Source organism: Lathamus discolor, chromosome Z, assembly GCF_037157495.1.
Source record: "Lathamus discolor isolate bLatDis1 chromosome Z, bLatDis1.hap1, whole genome shotgun sequence".
NCBI lineage: Eukaryota > Metazoa > Chordata > Aves > Psittaciformes > Psittacidae > Lathamus > Lathamus discolor.
Window position 1 is genome coordinate 39,923,046 of NC_088909.1, and position 19,731 is coordinate 39,942,776.

General features: G+C 38.3%; 1 protein-coding gene across 3 annotated transcripts in view; it reads left to right on the forward strand.

The window, feature by feature from the left end:
• The window catches only part of MAN2A1 (mannosidase alpha class 2A member 1), a 147,869-nt gene extending 128,399 nt beyond the window's left edge, over nt 1-19,470 (forward strand). The window contains exon 23 of one of the 3 annotated variants that reach the window (XM_065661427.1): nt 18,309-19,470. In XM_065661427.1, the coding sequence (XP_065517499.1) occupies nt 18,309-18,356 (48 nt within the window). In that variant the 3' untranslated portion in view covers nt 18,357-19,470. Of the gene's footprint in view, nt 1-188; nt 705-7,950; nt 8,077-18,308 lie in introns of those variants that run through there. The other 2 variants (XM_065661429.1, XM_065661428.1) reach the window with 2 other exon arrangements.
• The last annotated feature ends 261 nt before the right edge of the window (nt 19,471-19,731 follow it).

Below are 19,731 nucleotides of genomic sequence, written 5' to 3' on the forward strand. Positions count from 1 at the left end.
TTATTCTACAGAGTATGTGTAATTTAAAGGTATCCATTTGCGCTGTGATATCCTTCAGTTCTCCTTAACTGCTTGTTTGAAACTCTCTATCATGTGTATTAAAACTGATACCACACTTTCTTTGCTTTTGTCAGGTTTTCCTAATTCTTAAGTGACATTTCTTGACATTTTTTTTTCTTTTTTTTTAGATAAGCTCAACAATGAGATCAAGCTTTTGAAGAGATGTTACATAGGAAGAACAAGTGCCTAATTTTTGCACTAAAACTCCCACATAACACTTTTTGGGGAGAATGAGGCTAACAAATGGGTTTTAAAAGCAGTAAGCCATGGCTAGTTTACTAAGGAGATACTTTAGGAATCCTCCCCAGTATGAATACGTCCATAGATGAACACTCAAAGTGAAAAAAAAAAGATACTCAGAAAACTGCTCTCTCTTTAGAGACTATATTTCTGTATAAATTGAAAACTAGAGCAGGAGGCGTGGACTGCCCTAGAATGGATAAGAATATAAAAGTCTCTGCTTAATAATTACAGTATGCTTGTGTCCTGGGTTCAGCAGTAGCAGTTATTTTTCTCCTTCTTGGTAGCTGGTGCAGCGTTGTGTTTTGACTTTTGGCCTGGGAACAGTGCTGATAACGCTGATGTTTTTAGTTGCTGCTCAAATGTTTGGGCTGGCCAAGGACTTTCTGAGCCTCACGCTCTGCCAGGGAGGAGGGAAAGCCGGGAGGAAGCAGGGACAGGACATCTGACCCAAACTAGCCAAAGAGGTATTTCATACCACAGCACGTCATGTCCAGGATGTAACGGAGAGTTACCTGGAAGGGCTGGGACTGCAGGGTGGGAGGAGGTATTGGTCGGTGCTCAGTTGGGTGGGGTTGGGCGAGCTATCGGTCGCCTGGTGTTGAGGTGTTATATTCTTTCCTCTTGTTATTTCCTTTATCATTATTATTATTGGTGGTAGCAGTAGTGATTCGTGTTATACCTTAGTTACTAAACTGTTCTTATCTCAGCCCGTGGGAGTTGCATTCTTTTCAATTCTCCTCTCCGTCCCTCCGGGAGTAGGCGGGAGGGCAAGGGCAGGTGGAGGGGGTGGGGAGGGGAGAGTATAAAAATAGGTGCAATTCATATACACAGACTAAAAGTTATAGATAAGCATTACCTCCCTTTTAGCTAAAAATAAAAAAAAATTGTAGCCTCTTTACATCACTACTAAAAAATATTTTAATGACAGTAAGTGAATCAGCAACAAAACTGCTATTACTGAGAAATAAAGGGTTCTAGTCTATTTTACATACATGATATAGCACAATATTATAGTTTAATTCTGTTGGCAAAAGATTAATAGTTGTGTAGAGTAACAGACTTCTATATTTGGAGTATATCATGACAGTCAAGCTTACCCAACTGCCCACTATTATTTGCCATAAATCTATGTAAGTTTCAAGAATAGAGGTATGACTCACAAGCCTCAGTGTAAGGAAAACAAAATACTTACAAAATGCAGATAAAAGAGATTTACTGTCACTTTTTAGCGCCTAAAAGGAAAGTTTTACTTATCCATAGAACTGCACTGGGAAACTGTGTTTCCTTTTGGTTTTGACTATTCACAATTAAAAGTTGTAAATCTGAAAAGCCTAATCTGAAACACCAGCAAATATATTTTTCTTGATTCCTCAAAGATCATCCAGGTTTGAACTCGTTTGAGTTTAGAAACAGAAAGAAGAAAGTTACATTTTCTGTGAGGCTGGAATACTTGAGAAGCACATGAAAGGTATGTAGCCTTAGAACACATTATTAGAGGCAGAGCCACATGTTGTTCTTGTTCTTCGCCAGACTTATAACAAAAGAAAAATGTAGAAAGCTGACTGACTCAAAGGAAAAGCTGTGCTAATAGAAACCTCACCTGTACACTATACATTTTATTTTGTGCTAAAACAAAAATCAACAGAAAGACAGTCTAAAAGTTATATTGATCCAAGGGCATTACTCATGCATCAGGAACATTCCTGAGTAGGATATCTGGGTAATTCGCATTTTGCTTCCCCAAAAGCCTTGTTAAGTACTTTAATTTACGTAACTTTTGGCGACAGGGGCAGTTAAGACGGTAGCACAGTATTTCTTCCCTATTATTTTTCTTGGCATGAATGTCTTCCTCTAATCTGTGAGTAGGTCATAAGACAGGGCACTATTTCCCAAGGGGCCCTTGAGAAAGCCACTGGTAGGGATCTGCAGCCCTCCCAGGATATTCACCAGCCCTCCCCCAAAATAGTCAATGTATCTGTGTCTTGCTCCCTTTCCACATGTGTATGGGCTTGTTAAGAGTAGTGGCACAGAGTGGGCCAAAAGCCAAACTCTTTTGGCAGTAGCAGCTTATCATGTAACAAAAAGAAATCCATATGGCAGTTCCTCAACCATTTTTTAAGTTCTCATATGAATTCCCAATGCTCCCTAATGTTGCGTATTTTCAGGCTGTTTAATTTCATAAATTCTGTACCTTTAGATACCTATATGTATTTTTCTGTTACCAAATAGTGGTAAAAGCCACTTTGTGGTATGCTAAGTCACAAGACTCGTATGACGCTTGAGCACGTATCTCAAGTTATCCAGCTAAACTTTAAATGACCTATTAGTAATTGCTAAGGAAAAAAATAGCTAGTAAAGTAAAAATGTCACACCCATGTTATTTAAATGAGAGGAAATTCACTTTCACATAGTTCATTATAGTTAATGAAATGATCTGCTTGCCACCATGTAGTCAATATTAGGAACTGGGAATTAAAAAACTCAAGGCTCACACCATTTGAACCATTTTCTGGGTAAACTTGTGTGAACAGAATTGAATCTCTTCCATCCTTCTCCTGGCACATAATGCTCTGTTGCGTCGTGGGGCACAAAACAAGGCTGGCACAGGAAAGAGAGGCAGATCCATCTCCACTTCATTCAGTGAAACAAGCCCATGGCATCTGTGCCTGCAAAAAAACACAATATGAATGGCTGAAGTGACTCTAGCAGGCCTGAAGGGGTTTGGATAGTGCATAGCTGGAGAAAAAAAAATTGTGCACTAGGTCTGAATTTATGCTATTTCTCAGTTGCTGTCTTAGCAGCTGTGTTATAGCTCTACATATGGTCAGCACTTTACATTAGTACTGTATATTACAATTTGCAGTCTCTTTTGTAGTGAGGATTTGATACTGTTTATATCATTACTTTTGCCTTTATCCATTCATTTTACTTTGCAGTTCCAGGAGACTTAATAGGATTTTTGTGTTGGATAGCCCTTTTACAAAAGATTTGTTGAAAATCAGTGGAAAATAAGTGCAAAAGCTGCAACTATATCCTAAGTGAGAATGTAGTTCTGACCAGTGTTTTGTAAAGTGAAATTGCCTTGGAAAATGTAGAGGTTGAAATAGGGGACTAACAAAGGGTAAATTGCATCATGTACTCTAAAACAGCCTGGAGGTGAGGTTCAGATTCATTTCAAGTAATTGTATGGCACGGGTATTGTTTTACTTGGTTAAAATATGTCGTGGTTTAAACCCAACCACAAAAGCTCGTTCACTCCCTCCCCCCGTTCTTGCCCTCCCCCTGCTCCTGGAGGGGCGGAGAGGAGAATCGAAAAGAATGCAACTCCCACGGGTTGAGATAAGAACAGTTTAGTAAGTAAGGTATAACACAAATCACTACTGCTACCACCAATAATAATAATGATAAAGGAAATAACAAGAGGAAAGAATATAACACCTCAACACCAGCCGACCAATAACTCGCCCCACTCCCTCCAGCCGAGCACCGACAGATACCTCGTCCAACCCTACCGTTCCCACCCTTCTGGGGTAACTCCCCGTTACATCCTGGGCATGACGTGCTGTGCTATGGAATACCTCTTGGGCTAGCTTGGGTCAGGTGTCCTGTCTCTGCTTCCTCCCAGCCTCCCCTCCTCCCTGGCAGAGCATGAGGCTCAGAAAGTCCTTGGCCAGACCAAACATTCGAGCAGCAACTGAAAACATCGGCGTTATCAGCACTGTTCCCAGGCCAAAAGATCAAAACACAGCACTGCACTAGCTCCTAAGAAGGATAAAAATGACTGCTGCTGCTGAACCCAGGAGAAAATATAACTGCTATAGCACATAAACATATCACAGACCTTTGTGTCTATTATTTTTGTGTGCCCTCTATAGAGAAATGATCCTCTGTTGTAGGCTTTCTATCCCTTTCTGCCAGAGCTTGGACCTTCCAACCTAAGCTATATTACGTTTAACCTATATTAATGCAACACTTGGGAACATAATTCCTAACACCATGAGGGAAAAAAATCTGCATTGCTGGAGAAAATGTTTGGTTTGTTTTGTTTAGTTTTATTTGCAGGAAATGGGGTAGAGGTCTGCTGTTTATAAATAAAATTCACTTCTGTGTACTGCTGCAGAGAAATAGAACAGGTGCCATGCAGCATTTGAAAATATCACCATTTAATGAAAGTGCAATATAAGCACCATGACTTCAACAAAATTAACTTCAAGTTCCCCGTCACCCAGAAAAAAACAAGTTCAAGATTAGTTTTGCATTAAAATACCAATTCATGGAAACTAATTGAGGAAGGGAAGACCTTGTAAATGGAAGTCATACAAAAAAGGAAGCTGATTAGTCTTTATATTAATGTTTTGTTCATGATAATTCATATTTTTGTCATTCATTTAATAAAGAATGCAAGTCCCAATCTGAAATTCATGGACTAGCAAATGGCTTTCTGCTAGAAATAAAGCACAAAAAAATCTCTGTCTGTACACATATGTATAAATACATAGAAGTGTATTGATAGGCAATACTGTGCCAGAGCCTTCTCAGCTTTGGCTGGCAGTTGTGCAGTTTGTGCTGAAAATAGTGCCTAAAAAGATGGAGGATTCTTCTGTGCATAGGTGGAGGTCTTCAAATGAGAGTGCAAGTCATAGTCAAAATATAAACTGAACATTTTGTGGGAGGAATATGTAGGAGGTTTTTCAAGCTGTATGGATTGCATCTTGGTTTAAAGAAAGAATGATCAATTTTGATTAAGGATTAACCAAACTGTAGTTCATATAGATGTCAGTAAAATGTTATTCCAGATGCTTTGACTATTATAGTGCTCATTCATCTAAGAAACAATTTAATTTTTTTTAGATTTATAATCTATATGTTCACATATTCAAAAATTTCTTCTAAGGTTTCAACAGGAAACCAGTTTAGATTCTGTTCCAATTGATAGAATTAATTTAAAAATTAGAATCCTTACTCTTAAAAAAATCACCAATATTTAGTGCAAGAAGGTAGCAAACTTTTTTTTATAGTGGAGATGTTTTACATGAAATAGCGTGCTTGCACAAAGGGAGTTTTATTAGATTGTTGAAGAGAAATTTGCTGAAAAATCCAAGTACTTCTTACAGACTAGACTGTTTTATAATTATATATGATGTATATTATATATAATACATATATTTTTATACTACCTTCTAAAGACTTCTGAACCTAATTTTAGCTGGTTTGCTTAAAGAAGTTTTCCCAGCAGATAAACTTTAATGGTTTTCTAACTCCAAAAATAAGTATGATTTAAAAGATACTGTGATATACTAAAGCAGGCAACTTGTGTTTTTTTTTTATTTTTGTTGTTGTTATTGTTTGTTTTTGTTTGGTTTGGGTTTTTTTTCTTTCTTATAGTCAATATACTGCTCATACCTGAAAGAAAACTTTGAAACTCAACCATTTCTCATATGATTGTAAAGCAGTCCTAATTGGATCCTATTTTTATAAAGACTTGGAAAGATTGGCTACTTTACCTTATGCCCTTCTATGAAAATATTTTATGAAATGGAGTTATCACTAATAAAAGTATATCAGCCAAAAATTTGAGAACAAAAAGGGAGAAATCAATTGCAAATACCAGGTTAATGGACAACTACACTTGTGATGTCAAGTAACCAAGGTTTCTCTCCAGGTTTAAATGGCTGTACACTAGATTATCTTTCTGCCACTAGACATGGGGGAATGCCACAGATTTTCAGCAGTCTATGAAAATCTCCTGCAGCTGATCAATATCCAGGGTTAGATAATTTAGAACAGTTTTGGAAAACTCTTTTTGACCAATATAGCGTACATAACCTCAGAAGCAACATAGCATTAACGTCTAAAGTTACTCCCATTCAATAACTTGCTGTTCCTCTAATAGGGCTCTGATGTGTATTTGCTGTCTTAAAATTAAGCTTTTGCCCCGATGAATACATATTAGACAGGTCATTACTATGATCATAATAATTTGCTTCCTCCAGCCCTGTGGTACTTGATGCAATATAGGCAGCCAAGAAAGATTTTGTCTCTTGCTGCTTAATTTCCTTCACCCAGTTCACTAGCTTTGTTTTGAAGGTATGTCTTGTACTGGGATCCAGAGTAGAAGTATGTAGAATCATAGAATGGTTTGTTTCAAAGGGATCTTTAAACATTGCATAATTCCAATTCCCCTGCCATGTGCAGACACATCTTTCACTGTCCATTCTGACTTTGAACACTTCCAATGATTGGGCACAGAATAGCCACAGGTTGCCTCACATTCTTTGGGCAACCTCTTCCAGTGTCTTCACCACCTTCATCATATACAATTTCTTCCTTAGATCCAAAATTAATATATTTATCCTCTTTTAATTAACTCTTTGTCCTGTCACTATGGGACCTGACAAAAACCTCTCTCCATCTCTCTTGTAAGGCGCTTCAAGTATTGAACGGCTACAATAAGCTCTACTTGGAGCCTTCTCATCTCCCTCAGCCTTTCTTCATAGCAGAGGTCTTCCAGCTGTCTGACCATTTTCATGATCTTTCACTGGACCTGCTCCAACTAGTCCATGTCTTTTCTGTGCTGGGGATAGCAGGCAAAGTACTCCAAGTGGGTCCTAAGAGCAGAGAGGCACCTCTTCCAACCTGCTGGCCACAATTCTTTTAATGTAGCCCAGGATACAATTGGTTTTCTGCAAGAGCGCATTGCTTGCTCAGGTCCACCTTTTCATCCATCAGTATGCCCAAGGCATCCTCTGCAGGGCTGATTTCAATCAGTTCATCTCCTATCTGTGTCAATACTGAGGATTGTGCCAATCCAGGTGCAGGACATCGCAATTGACCTTGTTGAACTTCAAGAGGTTCACAGTTGCTTCTTCAAAGTAGTATGAGTCTCTGGATTTGATTTGTGCTGAGAAGTGTTGATAAGACAGGGATGTTCAAAATCTTGCTGAGTAGTGTTTACATAGAGGCAAGACTTATTCTGCTTCTCACCCCACCACCAGTGAGCAGGCTCGGGGTGCACAAGCTGGGACAGGGCACAGCCAGGACAGCTGATCCTAGGTGGCCAAAGGGGATTCTTATTGTTCTCTGCAATTACAGTGAGGTGGGGGTCGGTCTCTTCTGCCAAGTACGAAGCAGTAAGACAAGAGGAAGCAGCCTCAAGCTGCACCAGAGGAGTTTTAAATTGGATATTAGGAAAAATTTCTTCACAGAGAGGGTTGTCAGGCACTGGAACAGGCTGCCCAGGGAAGTGATTGAGTCACCATCCCTGGAGGTATTTAAAAGATGTGTAGATGTGGCACGTGGAGATACAGTTTAGTGGTGTATTTGGCTGTGTTAGTTTAATGGTTGGACTTGATGATCTTAAAGGTCTTTTTCAACCTACATGATTCTATTGTACTATGATTCTATGCTATGTACACTGTAATCAGCCTGGGGAGATCACTGGCTTACAATGTTGCCTTTTTTTTTTTTTTTTTTTTTTTTTTTAACATTGATGGCATTAATTACATTTGTAGCCATAGCTAACTTAATTATGTAGGGATAATCAGGCTTCTTGCTTCAGGGTGTAAACTAATTACAACAATTACTACATCTCATGGGCGGCACTGCAAATCTGGGAAGTGTGTGTAACACTCTTCCTCTTCTTTTCAGATACCATTAACAATTAGTGTTAATCACTAATTGGACCAGAAACTGACTTCACTTGTGCTAAACAGCTTTCTTGGATGTAAATTACATGGAAGCATGATCTATTCTACTGCTGAATAAATGAAATGGTATGATCATCTGAAGAGCTTAGGTCTTTTATTTCAGGAGGTAAAAAACATAAGGTAAAAAATTTTAGAATTTTTGGTCTAGTGCTGCATAGATCTATTATCATGATTTAATTGATGACTTACCCATTTAATATCTGTTCTGAATGTGGAAATTAACATTTTTCAGTACTGAACCACGACTCTGTCAACACTTTTCTGCATAGAAATAGACTGAATGTACTCTTAACAATTTAACGTTGCAAAGTTACACACAAAGATCAAATAACGTACTTGCAGACTTCTCTAGTGTAAAAGCCCTAAAATTTTGGATAATGTTTGACTGGGGAAGAGACCTTTTCAGATTGAACAAAGAATTGTGAGAACCTGTGTTTTCTGTAGAGGCTATTTCTTGCAGAAGAGGAAACCAAGAGTGGCTTATGTCTCCAAAATTATGATGGTGACCTTTCAGTTGTCTCAAGAGGCTTTCTAGTAACTTATTTTTTTCCTGTGCTCTTTTTTGTTCTCTGACATTTAAGGGATTGACTTCTTAGGAACTGAGCCGGGTTAAATAACATACTTAAGTGCATCTTGTTTTCTGCTAGAAGTACAAGATTTCAGAAGGATGCCAAATCAGAGAGGTGAATAGCATGTGAAATGGCACAGTGATCACATTGGGGGGGAATGGTTAAAGAGTCAAAAATGGGACTGAGAGCTGCAGTTTGGGATTTTTTTGAAATCTTATAAGAGACACTAAACTTCTCCTTATATCATTGTCCTCTACTGCAAAACTAGAAGTTTGCATTTAGTAAGCTTTGTGAATTTCGGTTGTTTAGTGTTTATTAGTGTTTTGATACACATCAGTTGAAAATGGTCTGTATGCAAAAAAATCCATGTTGTTATAAAAGGCCTTAAGAAGATATTTCAAAATGTATATTAAATTTGTAATAAAATACAAAATTATGTGCCCCTCTGAGGTAAGAGAAGGATTTAGCTTCAGGAGAAGTAATGGAAATTACCAAAGTTGATTGCTGCAAGCTACCCAGCAGGTGAGATTGTTATAATTCTCAAAAAAGGTACTCAATAAATTCCATAATTCTTCCTTTTTGAAAAGTAATCACTAAGATTCTGTCTATCAAAAGTCAATATATGGTACCAATAACCTCAATATATTTTTAGTTCTTAAATGAGCTTTAACCCTGATTGCCTTGGCAAGCTTTACAAAGCAGTCCTAACAAACTAAAAGGTTAAAAAAAAATCAGCAAAGAATGATGAAGCCACAGCCTTAGCTCCAGTCACCAGCATCTTTTATATTTACCTTCAGAAGAACATGTTGAACTTCATTCTTCTACCTGGTCATAGACATTCTGCAGATTTGCCAGATCATTCAGCATTTCCATGTTTTCCCTCTGAATTATTTTGCTTATCCTCACATACGTAGATTACAAGAATATCTCCTTCAAAATCATTGTCATGCTTGCCTTCTTATGTTTGGAGACTGGACAGTAGATTCTGCCACTACTTCTATTATACCACTGGTTGAGAAAGAGAAGCAAGCAAAATGCAGTGTTATGGTTTGTGTTGATCTTTCATAGAGAATTAGACATTTGCCTTGTCTTCTGATAAATGACCCACTGGGCATTCTGACAAAAGTTTTTGAATGATTCAGGAGCCAGCGATAATGCAGGTTTGCAAGTGTGGAGGTCCTGCTCTACCTAAGTTGCTTTAGATTCTCTACAGTAAAAATACTGAGACAATTTTCTGGTTGTAAAATCCAGAATTCACAGTTGAGTGTTTTGTAAACATTTCCTAACAACCTTATTTCTTTGTTCATCTAGTGACCGTCATCTGTTACTGTGATGTTTTAGTCTCAGCTTTTGAGGTTTAGACCATATTATGTGAAAAATCCTTGGTCAGTCAGTCTGCAGAAAATATTGAAGTAGGTATGTAGAAGGACTCATAAAATCCAGGTGCTTTGTTACTGGTGTAGAAAGCAGAGGTTACTAAGATGCAGTGAGTTGCAAAAACACCTTCAGCATTCTGGGGAGGTCAGCTGCATATTACAATACATTTAGGAACTCCACTATTGCAAAGCATAGACTGCAAGGTTAAAGAGTGGAGTTCACCCATCTTACTTTTGGAGGAAAACTGATAAACTTTGCAAAATCTTAGACTTTTATGTTTCTTTTTAACATGCACTGTGCACAGATGTTAACAAGGTTGCTGTTGTCCTACAGTTCTTTCTTCATCCAGGGCTGACCAGAATTTAATTCTAGCAATTTTTAAGGGATGAAATTTTAGGCCTGGAAATGTGCATATAAATAAAAAACAGTTATTCCAGCTCCATTGTCAATGAAAGAAAAGTGATCCATGTTGTCTCTAGGGATAACTAAGTCTCATAATACATTTATTTTAAGATCTAGGAGCTATTGGAGTTAATAATAAATCACAAAACAGCTATTAGGGAGCCTTTGCCCATATCCAACAAGCTCATTAACTGCCTGTAACCTTTGTTTCTGTATTCTGCACAGGACAGCAAAACCAGTTTCTTGGAAAAACATAAAAGTTTAAAAAAAGTGTTTTGAAAAGAAAATATAACTGGCAGATATTGATTGTAAGAACGATTTGTTATATTGACTTATTTTCACCTTATAAGATAATTTTCAGAAATGCTATTTTAAAATCACTATATGAGTTACCACTTGCTCAAGAAGCTTGCATATCATCCAGAAGGAGAAATACTAAGGAGAAACTAAGGAGAGAATGATGCTGCTGTAGAGGAAGCTACATTGGTTAAAAGATTTCCACACTAAGGGCAAGGGCAACAGCAGAGCACAAGAAAGGCCTGTTATGTAGTGGCTAGTACTATGGATCTTCCAATGGGCAAGAGATGAATGGAAGTTGTGGACAGAGAAATGTGGAGCACTGAGAGGGTCAGTCATCATACTGAAGGAGAAAAAAAGGTAAAAATGGAAGAATGGGCTGAGAACAGGAAAGTCGGAGAAGGTGAATGACAGAAAGTCACAGAAATGCTAAAGGCCAGGGCACAAAAATGATACTGGTAGCTACTGTAGACAAAGACTGAAGGATGATTAGAAAGCTGAACTGCCGGAAAAGACAGCTAACTTAGAGTTGCACCTGGTGAAGACTTTTCAAATAATAGCTTTTTGGGTGGATGTGAAACCAAGACTCCTATCTATATTAAAATATGAGGGTGAGGTAATGTGCAGAGCAGGGGTGGACTGATCATTGATGTGAAGGCTCGTGTCATGGGTTTAACACACTACCACAAAAGGCAAAAAACTAGGAAGCCAAAGAGCTTAACTCCAGAAAACCTGCTAGTTGGTTAAGTACATTGGAGAGCAAATAGAGAAAAGAGGCTTTGAGACTGATGATCAAAAAAAAAGGGAGAGAAGCTGCAAAGCCATAGGTGACAGGGAGTGGAAAGAGATGAAGAAGCCCATTGCCTAAATAATTCTCTGTGTGAGGAAAATTGAAGTCATCTCCATGTCAGTGTGTGTGACACAGGGATTCCAGAATTGCAGTAGCAGAGGAGAGCAAGCTGAAAGGTTATGAATGTCTCAGTTTCTCAGAAATGGCAATTGAGAATCCATAAAGATGGAGCATTCATTACAGAAACTCAGAAAGAAAGGCAGAGGGCAGCATGTAAAATGAAAGAAGGAACTAAAGAAACGGACCTTCAAGTAGGAGGGATATGGTGACAGCAAGTGCAGATGAAATAAAAGCAGTCTGGGGACAATGCCACTCCAGATGATAAGGAAGGTCGTGTCTGGGACCTGAAGATGTTTGAAAAAGGAAACCAGAATGCAGAGGAGAAAAGGAATTGCAAACTCTGAGAGCAAAATAAAAGAAGAAAATAGAACAAATTAAGACACTGATGAGAATCATGGGTGAGCTGTGGAGAGTAACTCTGACTAGTATTTAAAAAATGCTATAAAGGCAGCATTTGTGGAATCTTATCACCTTTTCCTTAGCCTCATCCAGGAAGCTGATGCCTTGTTCCATGCTCTGAAGTCATCCCTGTCTTTCCCTTGTGACGGTATGTGCCCTGCAATTGTTTTTCAATCTTTCTTAAGTTTACCTTGGAGCACACTGCTTAAAGACCTGCATTTGTGAAACACAGAATTTATTCTTGGTCTGGTTTTTTAGGATGCAAAACTCCGTAACACAGCATTTGCAAAACAAAAACTTCGGTTTCTTATTTTAAGCTTAGTTCTTTTTTTTCACAGAAATATGTCACTTTAAGTTTTGTGGGGTATTTTTGATAGAGAATTTAAAAGACTAATGTACATCTTTGGGGATTCAGGGAAAGATAATCATTACAGGAGGGTATCAGACACTAACTTGCATATTTAGCTGTGAAATTCTGTTAAAATTTTTTTTGTACAACACATTTTTCTAGAACCCAGTGCAAACACAAGCTTCCAAGCTTTATTTTCAAGATGTAGGTTTTTCCATTTTCATTCTTTTCTTTCTTTCTTCTCATGGTGCATAGGCTTAAGCACTTCTGAGCATGTAAGAAAACAGAGTTGACTGTTCTGTATATACCACATTCAGATTGACATACTGACATCACACTGTAAATTGCTAAAGTAAAATAACTAAGACATGAAGCTATGTAAAGTGTGTTTTCTGTTAATTGTACCCATTTTTCCTGGTATTCCATTTTTGGTATCGTATCCTATTTACTATTTGCGACGAATCATTGTAATCAATAGACTGTATAATAAATGTATTGTTAAGTTGAGCATGGTAATATCACTGGCTTTGAAAGCATTGGCAGAATGATTTTGTGTAAAAAGCAGGTTTTATATCTTCAGCTGCAGGTGCTTTAAGGCAGTGGATGTCTTTTTGGTGTGTCTATGAAGACCATCAGTGCAGAGCACAGGGCCCTGGCTGCCAGCTCAGTGCATGATTGACTGCCAAAATAGCACACCACAGTGTTCATAAGGTTTGGCACCGTTTTGATCTGAAGGGACTACACAAGTTTTTTCTGAAGCTAGCTTATGCCATATTTTCCCAGAAGTTTCTGTGACCTGCTGTTTTCCATGGTACAGGCACACCCTTAGGTCTATACAAACAACATCTTTTCCTTCAATTTTTCATTTCTAAACATAGCTGGGGCTGGAAGAAGCAAGGCACAAAAATTGCTGGTGGGTGGCTAGACTATGATTTATTCATTTTTGTAACCTTGGAGCAATCTGAGATTCTTGGTTTCAAAACTCTTTTTTCCTCAGTTATCTTTGTAATTTGGCCCCTGATAATAATAAAGCTTGCCACCTGTGATCACAGTTTCTGAAAATGTTCACTTTTACAAAGACCTAGTAACTGTCTAGCAATCATAATAGCTGAGCCTGCAAAAGACAGGATCTTAAACTCCAAATGCCCAAAGTGTAGTTCTGATCTACCATTTATAAGAAGTTACACTGACATTTTGTAAGTTAAATTTCAGATGCATTATGGCTTCAGGTAGTTTTCAATCAGTGCAGCATTCTCTAAAGGATTTTATGTAACTTTTGTCATGTCAAACACTAATATTAAAGTCTTTTACCAAAAAAGAATTGCAACTCATAAGCAGCCTTAAGCCTTGGATTTCCATATGAAGAAAATTAATTAATTGGCACAGCAAATTCCCTTGTTTTGTACAGCCATTACATGTGAACAAGAGTATTAATTTTAAATACTGATTTCAGCCTCTGGATAGTATGACTTTTTAATTTCATGGTAGACTCAAAATCTTTATGAGGGGATATCCCAATTTTGGTTGTAGATGTACCACTACACAGCTTTCAGTCTACATTTTAGAAGCACAAATCTGCATTTCTATGGACTTTTTCATTAAGATTGAGAAAAAGAGGGCTTTTGAAATGTACTTTATGGGTTTCATACCTATTGTGAATGTCCCAGCCCTACATATTGAGACACACCAATCTTTAACTGTTCATATAAAAAAATTAATTAAAAATTAGAATAAATGACCCCAGTGTGAATACTGCATGATTTTCTCACTATTGTAAATGTCATTTTTTTCATATAAAATAAACTTAAAAAGAAGGCTTGAATAACACAGAAAGTTTAAAAAGCCTTTTGTTTTACAAAGGGTCTGACACAAGGCTCATTTAACAGAATGAATCTTGATTTCAATGAGGAGTAACTGAAGCTTTATGACAACATAATGCTTTGATGGTGTGATTTTTTTATGCTTATGATGAATAAGAGGTATGTACTAATGAATCACCCTCTTGAATGCTAGTGTTATATTTAAATAGAGGGTAATTATTGCCACCTTTAATGATAGATTCTGTCTCTCAAAAGACTTCAATGAACAGGTCTGGTATATTATACCAGCAATAGGAAACACAGACTAAAAACATGGTAGTCCCAGTATTATTTTGGTTTCAGTATTTTGTCTTTCATGTACCCTAAATATTTTCTACTCAACCTGTGATAAGCTCTTGTACCTCAGACTATATTTTCTCCATGGAAGACAAAGAAACCTGTGGATTCTGTCTTGAACAAAAATACTTTTGATCAAAACAAGGAAAGGTGCCTTCCCGTGAAGCAAATTGTGCAGTCTCAAGGGGAGGTTCTAGTAACATCTCTATTCTATTTCTAAAATCTGTTTTGATGGCATTGGCAGCGCTGCACTGTGTCCACCCCTCACTACTCATAAATAAGCTGCAGAAGAAGAAGACTTGAGTGCCTGGGAAGCCTGGGGCAAACACAGTATGCTCACTGTGTGCTCCCTCAGCCTGCAGTCAGTTTCAGAGGTGCACAGCTATCAAGGTTGTTCTGCTGACTGCCTTATAATGCAGGCATATAGGAGTGATGTCATGAATCAGGTCTGTAACCACGGGACACCCAGCCTGTCTCGAAACGGGCTGCTGTACACATATTGCCTTTGCTAATAGCAATTTTTTTTTTTGCTTTGCCCTCATCAGAGAGCAGGGAGAGTGCATGCAGCAATGTACGTGGTTAGGAGCTCCTTTTCTGGGGAGAGGAAGATGTGAAAGTTTCTCATGTAGCAAGTATGAAATGTCACTGTGTTAATAGAGAAGGGAAGTTCAGTGGCTGCAGACCCTATGAGGCTGAAGTGGGGCAGGTTTAGGTGTGAGGTCTGCAGTCAAGACCTTGGAAGGGAAAAGTTTCCTGTGTGGCTTGCAAGGCTCGTGTAAGTATGGGAGTGAGCAACGGGTGAACACAGAGAGACTTAGGAGCATGGGGATATGAGTTGTAAGTAAAGAGAAAATGAAAGAGGATCCACGGTATGGACAGTTGAATATAGATTGCTGGGTATGGCATCACAGCTGAGCACATCCTCTCTCTGCTGTAAAAACGGCCATCTGGAGCACTGAGATTTGTACTGTGAGTCACCATTATCGTCAAAAACATATTATTGCCTCTGAGCTGCAGGTATCTCTTTGATAAAGAAATCCAGTGGTCCTCTTTCAGGAAAAGATGATTTCACTCATCTTTATGAAAGTTCTAGAAAGAGTTACACTGTTGTCAGTTGAATTTCTATAGTCTTTCTGATCTGAGTATGAGTAATTTCCATTTTAGGCCATTAGGTCTTTGAGAGACTTGTGTACCTGCCTGCTGAAGAGTGCATAGCATCATGACCTAAACCGTATCCTGTACCATCAACCGAAACTGATCAGTATCTGCAAAGTTGAAGATCTTAAAGCTACACTTCTTAGATATCTCACTTCAAGAAAACACCATACAGCCAAATACATTCAAAAGGCAAATAATTCTTACAAGCTTCTTGCAGTGGTGACTAAGCTACAGACAGCAAAAGTGTAAAAGATATTGGAAGCCAAGATATTATGTTAGATATTATGTCTTTGGTGTCAGAAATCTAACAATGCCTCACGGGATTCTTTCCAGCTTGTGCCTAAGTGAAACTAGCAGCCCAATTTTGTTCTTATTGAAATTAATGAGAAAAGGAGCACTTCCTAAATTTGTTATTATGCAAGGGCCAGGTTTCAGTATAGTCTAGGTGGCCTGTTCTTTCAGTCTGTTGTCTTTTGACACCTTCCCTCAGAGTATCCTGACAACAGTAGCACTTCTGACAAACAAAAGCCACAGAAACACACCTTCATCTCCTCAGAATGACAATGACTCTCTATTTCAGTATTGGTCCAATCAGTTATTTAAATATGTAAAGAACTACAGTTGAGACAAAAAAAAAAAGTGCCACTGGACAATAAAATGTTAGAACATTTTTGGAACATGCAACAGAGCAACACTTATGCACATTGGAATAGACTAAACAAGTGAAATCTTTCAGTTGTTTTCTTGATGACCTTTTATTCAGGGTTTTCTAAAGTATGTAGCTTTGACTGTGAAATAAAAACTAGTCTTCCAAGAAGCACAACATCTAATTTGCAGAACGAAATTATTACGAGGTCAAGAAGTTACTGCTCTTACATGATATCTAAAGGAAAACACTGCTTTCACCTAATGCATTAGCATTTCCAGTGACAAAAGCATTCAGCTATCAGAATTGTCTCCACAAAACTTTCATACACTCTTCTAAGAATAATCATATATAGTCCAGTATAAAGGTGAAGCAAAACTATGAAGTGCCTATAACACTGATCATGATATGGATCTATGAAAGGAGAAAAATAATTATCTAGGACTTGTGTAACTAACTACCTTTTAAAATTAATTTATTTTGAATCTAAACCACTGGCAGTAATAACAAGAGGAAAGATACATTTCAGACAGATAACCATATCTGTAGCACTGAGCAGAATGGCATTTGAGGACTATACCGCAGTCCTTGAGAAAACATTCTTGGTTGATCTGACAGAGTGCCTTGTGGCTGCCCGTACTAGCGTCATTTTCCTACCTAGTTACAACCTTCTTTCCTTTATCTTCCCTACCAGTAAAAACCAGGAAAGCTCTAAGCCTGAAGGCACTCCAGCTACATCCTGGAGCATGCTGACATGAGCTGGTTGCAGAGATCCTCCCTGTAATGCTGGGTGAGCTGTGCCAGACCCAGGTTATCCAGGAGAAAGTTTGCTCTGCTGAAATGCCCTGTGCTAGAGAGATACTTGTTGGCATGCACTGAAGACTCCCAGAAAGAGGCTCATTTGCTACTTTAACATCCTGGTTAGAGTGCAGCTGGCAAGCAAGAAGCAAGATGTCCTTACATCTCTGTAAAGACACCTGTGCTTACACATTACAGACCCCACAAAGGACCTCAGCTTAAGGGGTGCTGTTGGTGATCAGCACCACCTGCCCGAGTCACAGCAACGACTGATAATGTTGTGTAAGCAAAAAAGAGAATTATATGGCAGCACTGAAAAGAATTTTTTTTAACTGCGATTTGTGTAGCTTATTCACTAACACAGCAAATCCTCTGTGGATTCTGTGCAAGCTCGTTCAGTTTACTGTACATTCACTCCATTTAAATAGATTGGTTTTGGTCTTACTTTAAAGTTGTGGTACTTATGCATGACTTGCATCTGAATGAGGTGAATGAATTAATTACTGAGCAGCTAGATCAAGTTCTGCAGCTGCTCAGCCTGGAGATCTGGTTTAAAGCATGGCCAGAGTGACTGAAAAATCCATTACTGTTCAAGGTAGTTTTAGGCTACAGAGTAACATTGCAAGTAGCATTAGAAATGCTAGATTGGAAAAGAAATTAAAATTTCTTACATACATTATCAGCACAAAAAAGATTTTCAGGAGGGTTACTCTGCAGGTAAGTAATAATAGTGTGAGAGCTGTCCCCACAGCTGCCTGACCTTGAGGGTGTTAATTTGTGATTTGATTGCAGCTGTGACACTCACAGTGAGTATTCACAACTAAGATGTCAAAGGAGCTTTACAAATTGCAGATCAGAGGACGTTTGCTGTGGCAGAGAACAAAATGGAAAGGAGAAGAGTATTCCTTTCCCCATGTTTGACATTTTAGCCAGCATTCTTTCACAGATAATCTTTCAGGTGTGCTCAGAAATTCTGAAACCTCTGTATCTTTTGTGTTAATTTTGTACAGACTATGTAAATGGTGTGAATGCAAGCTACTTTTCTCATATTGTTTAAGTATGTTTTTGACAGTCTGTTAATGGCAATGTTTCATTACTGCTAGGGACTTGACAGTCCAGCTAATTCATGTTTATCCGTTCCAGACTTCAGAGTTCATTGTACTAGTGTGTTATACACCTACACTACAGTAGCAGATGTTACTGTATTGTTAAAATGCAAGTATTGTTTTTCTTGGTAGTTTGGCAGTGGTGTTTCACAGAATCATAGGATGGATTGGATTGGATGAGACCCTAAAGATGATCCAGTTCCAACTTTATGGATATCTGCACGGATAACACTGACATACTAAATTACATAAATATTTCCGCAAGAAACACAGTCGTTTGAACAGAGACCCAGAGGACTAAAACCCTTTGTCATGAGTTTGAAAGCAATTATCTGGACAACACAAATTCTTCCATATTAGTTGGAAGAAAGTTGAAATTCCAGTCAAAAGACATCTAAGAGTACAAGCTGTGGGAGTGGAAATTATAAGGGAAAAGAATAGGGAAAGGAAATTCAAACAGAGGGAAAAGTAGAGAGATGAGGCAGTGGCTTCTGTGACAGAAACCACAGAAGAAAAGTACTGTACAATTCCTATGTTTCTGACATAAAGGCCCATACTTTGACAATATGATACCCATATAAGGTGGCTTCTCTTAATGTAAAGGCTTAGGCTGTTCTAGACAGACTGGGTGGAAAAATTCTCCTCAGTGAAACTGTTGGAAAGAGCAGAATTTTGTATGATAAAACAATTGTATAAAATAGTAGAAATTATTATGTTTGAGAAATTTATAAATTAATAGTGAGGTTTTGTATATTAGAAAATGCTGTGACTTCATGGTTTTGTATCACGGCGGTTCTAATGTTGCAATATATCACAGCTGTCTTGTACCCAATGCTACAAAAACATAGCATAACCAAATATGGTAAAAGGAGTATAAAAGGATTTAGAAAAGTATGTACTGGAGACTATACCCAAGTGGAACCTGTGTATAAGATAGCTGGAAGAGCATACCAGAAAGAAGATAAGAGGGTGCTAACGTTTACACAAGGATTGGAATATACTCAAGTGAGGGAAAGGTGAAAAGGACAACCTGAGGAAGACTTCTTACTTCATCTGAGGAAGACTCTTACTTCACCGGAACGACCACCAGACGACCACCAGACGACCACCAGAGGGGGCCGCGCAAGCGCAGAAGAGGCTGATGTCGTAATAGATGGATGTGGCAATCCCTAATGCATATGTATTAGTTAAATGTTGTAACCTATGATGAATATGTATTAACTGTGAAACTTTTAGGATATAAATTGTGGACGCGATGTGACGAGGTTGAAGCCAGATTTGGGCGAGTGCCCCTGGTTTCCCAGCGCTGCAATAAAGCACCTCGTATAGCCATTCCGGTGGTTATGTGTTTATTCTTACGCTAACAAAACCAAGGGGATGCATAAGGAACACTGTGACCTGCAATCTGCTTCTAGGTTCCTCACTGCTGATTCCCTGTAGGTGAGTGTCCTGGTTTCAGCAGTAGAAGTTGGTTTTCTCCTTCTTAGTAGCTGGTGCAGTGCTGTGGTTTTGACTTTCTGCCTGGGAATAGCACCGGTAACACCAATGTTTTTAG